Genomic DNA, 11,942 nt, shown 5'->3' with positions numbered 1-11,942 from the left:
GCCAATAAAGCAGCCTTTGTTTACCTACGATTGCTATAGCAGCTTATATGTGTGAATCGCATGGGAGGAAATCGTGCGGGCGAGATCGTCTGCCAAAGCGGTAGCGATGAACGCACCATTACTGGAGCAGAAAAACGAACAAACAAACAAAACAAGCAAACTGCTAACAGCGCGTTTTAACTTGTTTGTTTTATTAAATTTTTTAAGAACATAGGAGTGCAACTATCGGTAAATTTTAGTTCAATTTGTATGCCACAAGGCGGAGCAGGAAGTAGACACGTCTCAGTATGTAGACATGTAGACGGCTTTCCTAGACGTCACACTAGACGCCTCGTCGGACGTCTAGAGAATTGAAACGCACCCAAGAAGTTCTCTAGAGTACAGCTCACTCCCTTTTTGCTCCCATGTAGGTGTATTTCTGTTCAGAGTGTATTTTCGAATACGTCTCCCCCCTGTTTGCGCAGGTGAACCGCACCGGGTGGGCCGAGCGGCAGCGTCCGCCGCCAGAGGGTGGTGCCGGCGATGACCGAAGACAGCGAGTACCGCATCCGGCTGGTGACGCTGGGCGGAGGGGGCGTGGGCAAGAGCTCCATCGTCAAGCGCTTCCTGTTCAACACGTACTCGGACCGCTACAAGCCCACGGTCGAGGACCTCTTCTGCAAGGAGTTCGACCTCGAGTCCATGACGCTCAAGGTGCGCGTCCACCTCGGCACCCGTCACATGACCTGCTCTTAGGGGGGTCGCAAGTCACATGTATAGTCATTACAGAAATTTCACTAAAGAAAGTATTTACTATTCATCAGCATCTGCCTCTGAGTGCAGCCACTCGGCTAGTGAGCTTGAGGTACTCCCGCAACTCACAGGAACGACGCCATCCTCGCTTTCAGTTGATGAATAGAGCCTCATCGTCATGGTTATCATACTTCGGACAGCGGCTTCCCGCGACAGACGATAGTCCTTGCTTCGTTCTAACAACGAATGAGTATGAATTTTTCTTGGACGAAAAGCTTTGATTTGCTTTGCCTTGCAGTCGTGGGCTGCACTTGGGTGGATGTTCTTGACTCATTGTAAGTATTCATAAATTTCCATCACAAGAGGCAAATAGAAGCAAATATGAGTAGGGGGACCACGTTTCCTGTCTCTTAAAGGAAGAGGGCAGAAAACGTTAGGCATGATCTGAGAGACTTTAGGGCTATATATCCAAATATAAAAGAGGACATGGTCATCACCATCATCAGCCTGACTGCGCCCACTGCAGGACAAAGGCCTCTCCCATATCTCTCCAATTAACCCTGTCCTTTGCCAGTTGCGGCCACGCTATCACCGCAAACTTCTTAGTCTTATCTGCCAACCCAACTTTATGCCGCCCCCTGCTACGTTTGCCTTCTCTTGAAATCCACTCCGTTAGCCTTAAGGACCAGCGGTTATCTTGCCTTCGCATTACATCCCTGCCCAAGCCCGTTTCTTCCTTTTGAGTTCGACCAGAATGTCATTATTCCGAGTTTGTCCCGTCACCCACTTGCGGTCTCTTACCGTTACACCGATCATTTTCCTTTCCATACTTCGCTGCGTTGTGCTTCAGTTAAGCTGAATCCTTTTCGTTAGCCTCCATGTTTCTTCCTCATGGTGCCACGGTGAACCTTCCTAAATGTCATCGCTGTAGAGACAGTAAAAGGAATATTTGCACATCAGCAGTAGAAACGACCGAAATATGAATAAAGTTACTAATGGCGTGAAACACGAATCTGAGCCATTTTTGTAGGCTAAGGTATTCGAAATTGAGTTTGCCTCTGAAAGGGCGCAGCGGGGTTTGCGGAGCCCCCACCAAGAGCGCATCCCAGAGGAAAGCGGGTGCCGGGCGAAGGGATACTTGTACTCAATTTTTACCGCTCGCAGTACGGCATAGGTTTACGGACGCAGCGGGGGTATTAACCTTATTATTTTTGCAATAATGTTCTTTAGAAGCGATTCACAGTCGGACTTACAAAATGGAATAGCATAGGAGGTCATGTTTGCCATGTTTTATAGTGCACATGTAGGGTACTGTGCCGTTCAAATGAGCTGTTCTTAACTAAATGAATAAAATAAAAACTGATTTTTTTCTTGCACTATACACCACGCGTACATGCGGGACAACTAACAGATCGCGGAAGTGCCCGCGGCATGAGACCTCTTGATCCAAATGCCTAAGATCGAAGAGTCTAAAAATGAATATGAATGCAATACCGTTCTGACGAACATTCTGATTATAAAGCAGGCGCCAGGTAATGCTCTGAATTACAAGCGACATGTGTTTTATCGGGGAACTGAGCTAATTCTGAATAGTTGTGTCAAGCCACTAACATTTTGCGGGCAATAACGTTCCGCACGTCAGCGCTGCAAAGTGGAGTGCGTGTAATTATGGCCAGGCGACTCCTTCTACAGTAGGTGAAGGGGTAAGCGAGGGGGCAGCTACCATCAGCGAAGACTTCTCGATAGGCAGCCTTTTCTTCTGATGGAGCGCCAACGGCAAAGCTTTTACAGTCTATATTGCAGCAAAGCTCAGATCTGTGACTCTCTTCGGCCTTAATTAAGCCATATCGTAAACACAGACGTGCGCATACAACTGTCTACTCCGATTTCATGCATGATTGCGGCTTGCTCAAATCTTGGGTTGGGGCCTACGGCTTGAAAAAGCCAAACAAAAGTTTAGTTTCGTTCTCAGCACATTTCCATTTGATCTCACGACTTCTACCTCTTTTACGCGCATCATAGCCTCAGTTGCTTTTCCGCCATTAAAATCAATATCTACCTCTTTTACCTCGCTGACTGTGAGCTTGCCAGCTTCGCGGGGTGCATGCTGCGTGCTATCCTCCAAGTTATTTTCTCATTTCAAGGACAGTTTACTCATTCATATAACCGTAAAGCTCCGGGGCTTAGGAACAGAGTGCATTAAAATCTCATTTTGTTTGGTTGTTTACTTTGTCGTCAGGTGGACATCCTGGACACGGCGGGTGACCACCAGTTCCCAGCCATGCGGCGCCTGTCCATCGCCAACGGGCACGCCTTTCTGCTCGTCTACAGCGTCGACTCGCTCGCCTCCTTCGAGCTCGTCAAGCAGTGCTTCCAGGAGGTCAGGGAGCACAAGCCAGACTACCAGGTACAAACACTCATCGGCAAAGGTATAAAGCTGCTCACGGCCGGAACAACCTAACCATCCCATTTCAGTCCCATTTCTTTTCGTCCTTCCTCATTAAATTAGGTGATTTCTTGTTCCAGCAGATATTAGCCCTTCTTTCCAGTCTGGCATCAGTGAGACAAAAAGAAAGCTAATTTCAGTGCTACCTCTTTCATCGTCGAAGAAACAAGGGCCACACGAGGTTCTATCTAAGGCTACAAAGTTGTAGCCGTAGCTTCGTCTACCTCAGCAAGCCAGACATACTGAAATGTTGAAAGCTGTACTTTTGACCGCGGAGGAAACAAGTACCGTGAAGAAAGCGAAACACACTTTCGTACCACGTGGCTTAAAATCTCTACCACTAGACTCACATTAAAATAGTGTCTGCATAATTATTGGTCTCTGAATGGTGGTGTCCTTTCGGTCGCAGATCAGAGAGAGAGAGAGAGAGAGGGACAGACATCGTAATGAGTTTGGTCGCTCTAGAGCGTGACGTTCGGTCAACAACGAAAAAGTTCCCAGAGCCGCCGCGTGCTGGCGCTAGTAGTGCTGATTCCCAGCTGTAGTGTTAGCCCTCATCGCAAACAGCGCAGGCCTGTCGCATTTCTCCTCCTCTCCCGCCTCCGTGCACCCCTCGCCCTGTCCCCGGACTCCGAGATGAACTTTGCCCGACAGCACTAATCTACTCCGCTGACGCGGGCGGCAACCTTTAATGCGCGCTTCTTACCCTCCCCTAAAAGGGACAGCGAGAAAATATGCGCTTCCCCAACATATACTACACAAATTCGACGGTAATTGCTGTTCCCTCTTCTCCGCCGTTCCCTCTTCACCGCGCGCAGCCACTCATTGTGACGCCGCGTCCAGAATCGAGGACGAGTGCGAGTTCAAACTTTCGTCTCGACCGATCCTGGAACCAGCGCAGAAAGAGGGAGAGGCACAGCACTCCGCTCTCTCTTGATCCCACTCTGCCTTTCACTTCAGACGCGAAATCTCATCACTCCGCTGAGGGAGGGCCCGGGCCTGCGAGTTCGGGAGGATTTTCGAAGTCTCTGTGTGAAAGAGTGGAGTAAGGGTTGGCTATAACGGAAATCAGCATATCGATTGGAGGACGCTCGCCCAGCGGAAATTTATTCTCCCTATATGTCGTGCTAGTTTGTGCGAGACGCATGGCTGCTTGGTAGCAGGACGGATCGGCGATGATTACAGGAAGCGCGGCTTTCAAGCGACGACGGAGACTTCGACGGAAGGGTTTCTTTGTCAGTCAGAGCAGCTGGCGGAGTTTCAGCCGCGCTATTGTTCGAGGAAAGACAACGTTTCCTCCGGACACTTTCGAGACAAGTGGACCAGAACTGAGTTCAAGAAAGGAGAGTTTGAAGAAGTATCCACGACGAGGGGAACAGGCCAGATGTCTTTCAAGTATACATATTTGACTGCGACGAAAATTCGAGGTCCGATTTCGTTCTTAAACGACCAGGCAGACACAAAGTAACGATGTCGCGTCCAACTAGGGCCGCCATTAGCTGCTCGGGTGCTGCTTCGGCTTCCTTTCTTTTATTCGGTGTTGCCTGCTCACGCGCATGTGCGCTCTGCTCTGCTCGTTTCTTTGATCAAGTAAAAATTTTCAGCTCGTTCTCCAGCGTCGTCCGTGTGATTTCCTTCTCTTGAGTGCGTGTCTCGTTCTGCTGGTTTCTCTCCCCAGTACCGTGCACCAACTGGCCCAACAAGCTAAGCTTCTACAATCTTACCAGTTTGATAGTCTTTTTGAACTAGCACTTGGAAGACACCTGCATAAGCATATAGATGGCTTGCAGGTGACTTCTTGAACGCCATTACAGAGGTCCAACCATGGATGGATTCCACAGTGCACATCGTAACATATGTAGCGAAATGTGTCTTAAACAGAAGTGTAGCATGGCGGCCACTATGACGTCAGTGCAGTCACCCATATTTCTCTGGTCACGTGTTCCAGGAGGTGCCCATCGTGGTGGCCGGTAACAAGATCGACCTCCCTCCGGATCGGCGCCAGGTGAGCAAGGAAGACGTGGCCGAGTGGCTCTTCTGCGACCTCCCCCGGCTGCGCGCAAAGTTCGTCGAGTGCTCGGCCAAGGACAACTTGCACATCCGCGAGCTCTTCCGCGGATACCTGCAGCTGGCGCGCATCCCACAACAGGCCTCGGAGGTGTCCTCTCAACACCACCACCCACCGCAAGGGGCCGCCACTGGGGGACTCCAGCGAAGGTGCAGCGCTCGTGTCACGGGTCCCCGGGCTCGGGGCATGTCCTCGTTCTCGTCGTCGCTACAGGTGGGTCACCGTGACAGGACCCCCTTTCCAGACTTCTTCTTCGCCATCATCATCATCGTAGTTGCGTCTATTGCGCAACAAAGGCCAGTCCCAATGATATTTATTTACCCCCTGACTGATAGTTTCCATAGGACGAGTCCCATAAGTCCATATGCTGCCATATGGATTACATGCAGTCCACTATGGAGCATACGGATTTTATTAAGACCATATGGAAAGCGCATATGGAATCTTACAGACTACATAGAACGTCATGTACAGTCTTTGTCAAAAGTAACCAGGCTGCATGGTTTGCTTCTAGCTCGTACAGTGGAACCCTTACAACTTCCCGGAAGCTGAAATGGTCGTTAAAAGTAAGGACTGGGGGTCTTCTTACCTTCCAACATGTTTTGATTATTAGGAAAGCCACAGGGGCTCCACTATACAAGCTAGAAGCAAACCATGCAGCCTGGTTACTTTTAACAAAGACTGTACACTGTGTAGAAATTGTATGGAATTTAGTGGAATGCTTATGGACTCCCTACAAAAGATATATAGATATCCATATATATATTCATACCTGATGCGCTCCATATTCCTATAATTTCATGCAAGCAGATCATATAGAGCGTTTCAGCAGGACCCTGTCCTGCGCCTGCTGATGCCACCCTATATCTCAGAAAATTTACGAACTGCGTTTCCTCAACAGATGCTTCTTCGAGCCTACAGTGTTTTCATTTCCATAGAATCTTTTGCGCTAACAAAAAGCAGACGATCGGTATTTCATGCTCCGTCCAGTTGTATTTCTGTTCCTTAATTTCCGCTGATGTATCGTTTCCTCGAACTTTCTGGCTCTTAGGCTTCCCAAACTTAGGACTGGTAGAGAAAAACAAACTTACGGAGTTTTTTCTCCTGTCCGAAGCGAAGGGTAACGGGGGCAGGTGTGGTGTGCTTTCCCCTCGCCTCATTATGCACTCTAAACAGAATGGATTAAAAAGGGAATAAGCTCCCCTCTAGCCCACTCCTTTTTTATAAAAGCGAGTGCACTAGAGGAGAGTTAATTCCTTTTTTACTCTCATAAAGGCGTATTTGTCTGTAGAGGGTAATTTCCACGCCAAACTCCTTGAGAGTCACGCTCGCTTGCATCAATGACGACAATGAGTGCGTTTTCCAGAGCGCTCGCTTCCTTTTCCACATGCATAACATTAACGTCGGCCACCACTGCGGCTACGGCTACGGCCTAATACAACGCAAGGACCGTTTACTTCACAGAGATTAAAGGTGCACTGAAGAGGAATCTGAACTTGTCTTTTTGCCGCGGGAACTCCATCTACACGTTCCGAGCTTTCTTAGAAGCTTCGATTTATTGCCCTGTGTGGCCGATTTCCGTAATTAAATCGAATTAACGTCCGGCTCCCGCCTTTTTTTTTTAATTCTCCCGCGTACGGTGGGCGGAGTCGACCAACGCGTGGAGCGCCTTTCACCCAGTCCCGTGGCGGCTTGCCGCTCTGCCATCGGCGGAGTAATACGTAGCAGTCCGTAGTAGCAAATAGTCCGCGCGTATTTTTATTTCTGCGGGCTTATTTTGCGGCTATATTATCTGCGAATGAAACTACTTATTCATGGAAACCTAAAAAACAAAATAAAGCGAAAGCAAAGCCTCCACGGAGCTGGCTGAAAAGCACTTCACGCGTTGGTCGACTCCGCCCACTGTACGCGGAGAATTCAAAAATTAAAGGCGGGAGCCGGACGTTAATTCGATTTAATTAGGGAAATCAGCCACAGAGTGCAATAAGTCGCAGTTTCTAAGAATGCTAGGAACGTGTAGATCGAGTTCCCGCGGCAAAAAGACAAGTTCAAAATCCTCTTTAGTGCACCTTTAAGTGTAAAGAATGTCGGCCTTTTTAATCATTCTCATGGCGAAGACTTTGATTTGGCCAGTGGGCGCATTAGCAGACGCGTCGAAGAAAAAATGTCTACCGACATGTAAACAGCGTATTCTAGTCTGGCTCGCACATTACTATTTCTATGCTCTGGGTTTTCAACCAAACCCCATTGTCTCCTAGTCATGCGTCACGGTGGCGTTGGCGCATGGAACAAAAGATGGAACAGCAGAGCTACAGTGGATTAGAATAGACAGTGCATTGGGCGGGGGTCTCCGCGGGACCGCATCAGCGTTCAAGACGCGTGGTAATGGCGTTGCGTTAGAGTGTTGGCGAGCGGTCCCATTTTTCCGTCTGAATCACGTAGGCCCAGTGGTTTCGCTACAGAAGAGAAATATTTCGTCGCTTTATACATCAAGCACACAGTGCAAGGAAATTTACCAATTATGTTTGCAAGCAAACTGAGCAACGTCAGCAACACGTTGATATGTGGCCGACTGCAGCGCCACCGCTTCGATCATAAGTAGAGCGCTTACTCCGCCGCTCGCTACATCACCACATCTAGTACTCTGTAGCAACGCACTCAAGGCTGGCCGAGTTCAGTGGCACTGCTTTGCTCACTAGCGAGGAAGGGGGGGTCAACCACCCCTATGCAGAATCACCGCAGCCCGCTGCACTGTTTGATCTAGTACACCCTACCAGAGGGTTACGCATTGGTAACTACGTGATCTTTGGAGTTACAATCTAAAACCAGAATGGAAGTCAAACCAGTTATTCTGTAGACAAAATGTTAGACAGCGGTTAAAGTCTGCCGAACCTAATTTAATGTAGCGAAAGCTACATAAGCATGATTAAACATGGTTTTATCTTTGTTACAGCTTTTATTGTTTCTTAATTCCCCACCACTTCACAGCCGATCACTGGTTTTCATTGATTGGCTTGATGGAGACAAATACTGATCGGCGGTCAGTAGAGCACAGCTCATGTTATATATACCTCATGCATGATGTCACGACTGTGAACTGGTTTGATTTGGTTTGGTTTATGGGGTTTAACGTCCCAAAGCGACTCAGGCTATGAGGGACGCCTTAGTGAAGGGCTCCGGAAATTTCGACCACCTGGGGCTTTTTAGCATGCACTGACATCGCACAGTACACGGGCCTCTCGAATTTCGCCTCCATAAAAATTCAACCGCCGCGGCCGGGTTCGAACCCGCGTCTTTCGGGTCAGCAGCCGAGCACCATAACCACTGAGCCACCGCGGCGGCGGACTGTGAATTGAATCATGTGACACAACGTGATTACCACGTAACTTTCCTACTGTCTCTGCCGTAAACTTGCTATGTCAAAATTTAATGCCAGATTTCAAGATAAAAGTGCAAGGACAGAGGTGAAGCTCAAAGTTCAGGGTCAAAGGCTAAGGTCAAAGCTGAAGGTCAAAGTTCAAGGTCAAAGGTGGTCCACTAAGTAGACCACATGTGATTAGGCATATGCGCATAGCAACACTAGCCATGACTGATCTCTGGGTCGTTTCTAGGTCATTCAGATGTCCACGGCGAAATACATCCAAGCTATTGTAGTGTAGCATTCTGGGTTTTTTGCGCAAAAGACACGACACAAAAGAAACGAGGTAGACAGGACAAGCGCTTGTCCTGTCAAACAAGCGCTTGTCCTGTCTACCTCATTTCTTTTGTGTCGTGTCTTTTGCGCAAAAAACCCAGAATGCTTAGGCACCAACTAGCCTGCAAAAACATACTCGCAAGTAGTGTAGCTTTCGCTACAAAAGAAGAAACTGTCACTAAAACGACCACTGGTTATGACAAATATTACTTCTGCTTACGTTGCAGGCATCGCCATCGTCTGCCGTCCCCGACAGAGCAGCGGAGGTGCAAGCCGCAGCCAAAGCCAAGCCCCGAAGTCGCTCTCTGATTCGTAGGACCAGCAAGAAGGCGTCCAAGCTGAAAGAACATGGCGTCGACGACTGCACCGTCTCGTGACGTGCTCTGCGCATGTGGAGCAGGGTCACGGTCACCTCTCCCCTCGACGCCGCGGACGGGCACAAACGTGCAGGGTCGAAAGCAGGAGGAACCCGTGTACACAGGACGCGAAAGCAGAGACCTCTACCAGACATGAATGGTTCCGAGCTTTTGCTGAAGCGGAGGGCACACTCACCAGGGAAGGGGGGTGGATGAGTATCAAACGGGCTACCCAGCCGAGAGCTCAACATGTCATTGTCAGCAAACTTATGTCGAAAGGCTTGAGCCTTGTTCAAGGTGTGCCGTAATGGAAAGCCTGGGCTGTTAACGGAAAGAAAACTGAACATTATTGACTTTGTGGTTGGTCGTCTGGTGACTTTATTAAACAGCAAAGGGGAAACTGCAGAGTTTTTAGACCTACGGTGTGTTGCTGTTAAAACATTTCTGCGCAGCACAGAAAGCAAGGAGACAAGACGTTGTCTGAAAACAAATGGATGCTCAAAAATCTGTCAGAAAGATTTGTCCTTGTTAAGCTATTTTTTTCCTTTGTTGCATCTATACTGTTAGAGATCGGTCCCATTCAGGATTGCATACATACTTGGGGCCTTGCGCGTAAAGGCGCAGAAAAAATATTAGATGTAGCCTGAATGCGTTTTAGTTAATGGAAATAACGCACATGAAACGTGGCGTGTACACTGTACCGCGCTTTCAAGCATTATTGATCCTAAGTTAAATGGTCAGCTTCAACACTAAATGTTTAAGGAGCACCGAGGCAAAAAGACAGATATGACGAGTAGCACTCGTCACCAATGCGCATCGTGCATATCATCGTTGAATTGACGGCAGCGTGGATTCCATGGGTGGTTCTAATTTTAGGCTGCTTTTTCACGGCGTAACTGCCCATCTGTTGGTACTAGCGAAGAATACGGAAAGTTCAGTTAATTTAATGAAATCTATTGAGATCAGCGTTACATGCGCCTCAGCATCTACGAATGGAGAAGCCCAAAGTTGCTGAATGGAGTCAAAGCAGGCTTTGCAGACGAAGCGAAGAGCTCCTGCTAGAACATCTCGAGTGCTGTTTGAAGAGAGCGTTCTCGAACCCGAATGGTGTAGAAAAATGGCGATACAGGGTGTCACTGTTATAGCATTTTCTGAATGACCGTTTGTTACAGCAGAGGAAGGTTTTGCCCAGTGTTTCTGAAGGTAATGTTGCACCGTCCCGGTCTAATGCGATGTACAGTCGGCAAGTTCTATACCCGTGTGACGCCATAAGAACCTCAAGAACGTTAAACTTCATAAGAACTTCAACTTTAATAGCTTAATTAAATGAGTTAACAATACTATGTTCATCACTCCAAAGAGCGGTCACTGAATCTCATGTTACGCGGTGGTAACCCTCCTGTGAGTTTTCTTGCTTTTTAGTTGTGTTGGCCTTTCACCCTGAAAGGTTTTTGAGAAAGCGATTCCATGTAGTGCAGTGGTCTCAAACACGCGGGTAGCTGGTTTCTGAGGTTTTATACCACTGCTAAAGACCGTCAATTTTTTCCACCATTTTACCAGCCTCTGAGGACATGCAGTTTCTTGTCATGCGCTTTTCGGGAGAAAGGCCTACAATCTAAGAATCGGACAAAATTAAAGAGGGTAATCTAAACAGAAAGTAACCGTGAAGCAATTGTTAAGTGGTTTTCATTACTACAGCGTTTGAACTTGATATATTCGCGTTTGAATTTACTTTTGCCTTTCTTTTTGCTTACTTTTCACTTTTTGCATGATCAGGCTCATTCCTTCTGTTTCCCATTTTCTGTTGCAGACCTGTAGGAGACGAAATTGGCTCGATACAGCCCGCGTGCTCGTCCGAGTTTGAAAGCCTTTCCTTGCAGCGTCAGTCTAAAATTATATGTCGTATTGTCTTTCTTCTGCGTTTTAAATCTTTAGCGGATAACTGGAGGAAAGAATACTGTCAAAATAGTTTCTATCTTAGGTATAAGTCTTTGCAGCTAGTACTTGCCCTCGGTTAGTCGAGTCGAATTTCTACCGTAATGTTTAGCGCTTCGTTAATTTTTTTTCCCAAGATATCAATATCAATATAGTGTCGCCCGGAATTAAAAGCACTGCGAAATAGGGTAATGGACAATGCAACACTGCAGACTACTGTGATTTAAAACAAGGAAAAAAAAAAGGTACTTTTTTTAAGTTCCTCCTGAGTTCCAGCTCCGATGAATGTACCAAAAATTCGAATGCAATTCTCAATTGGCTGGTGTCGAACAAGGAAACAACTTTCTGCGTGATTCCTGTACGTGACCTGATGCGTTACACTGCGGTCAGTGGGTGTTAATATAAAGTTATAGCATAATACAATGCGCGGTTCGCTACCGTGATTCGCTTCCTTCCGCGTGCGCGTAGAACGCCGTGGGGGCGACAGATGGCGCCACGTTCCTATCAGCTGCGTGCGCGCCTGCCGCATATCGACCAATCAGCGCGCATGTACTGGTGCCCCGCGCCGCATATCGACCAATCAGAGTGCACGCAATGGTGCCCCGTGGAAGCGGATCACGAAGACGGATTTTTGATCGCTCCATGCGATAACTTTCTAATGGGTTGCACGTGTAATGAAGTTGCCGGCTGTTTGGTGGCTTTCTTTCCCCT

The 11,942-nt window shown here is 47.9% G+C and overlaps 1 protein-coding gene across 1 annotated transcript; it reads left to right on the top strand.

The window, feature by feature from the left end:
• The first annotated feature begins 472 nt into the window (after positions 1 to 472).
• On the top strand, positions 473 to 11,739 carry LOC149349059 (GTP-binding protein Di-Ras2). Its single transcript, XM_089585980.1, has 4 exons — positions 473 to 693; positions 2,972 to 3,139; positions 5,127 to 5,459; positions 9,168 to 11,739. The coding sequence occupies exons 1-4, from the start codon at positions 523 to 525 to the stop codon at positions 9,315 to 9,317; spliced, it is 822 nt and encodes a 273-aa protein (XP_089442106.1). The 5' UTR covers positions 473 to 522; the 3' UTR covers positions 9,318 to 11,739.
• The last annotated feature ends 203 nt before the right edge of the window (positions 11,740 to 11,942 follow it).

The sequence above is a fragment of the Amblyomma mixtum genome, chromosome 4 (genome assembly GCF_055824585.1).
Source record: "Amblyomma mixtum isolate Tamu chromosome 4, ASM5582458v1, whole genome shotgun sequence".
In the NCBI taxonomy this organism is placed as follows: Eukaryota; Metazoa; Arthropoda; class Arachnida; order Ixodida; family Ixodidae; genus Amblyomma; species Amblyomma mixtum.
Note: the sequence above shows the minus strand (reverse complement) of the source record. Positions and strands in the feature narration are given on the sequence as shown.

Bases quoted from the DNA above. Each gene is read 5' to 3' on its own strand.
- LOC149349059 (XM_089585980.1), top strand. From the start codon at position 523: ATGACCGAAGACAGCGAGTACCGCATCCGGCTGGTGACGCTGGGCGGA. The intron at 694-2,971 runs GTGCGCGTCCAC...CTTTGTCGTCAG, and splicing joins TCGAGTCCATGACGCTCAAG to GTGGACATCCTGGACACGGC. The intron at 3,140-5,126 runs GTACAAACACTC...CACGTGTTCCAG, and splicing joins AGCACAAGCCAGACTACCAG to GAGGTGCCCATCGTGGTGGC.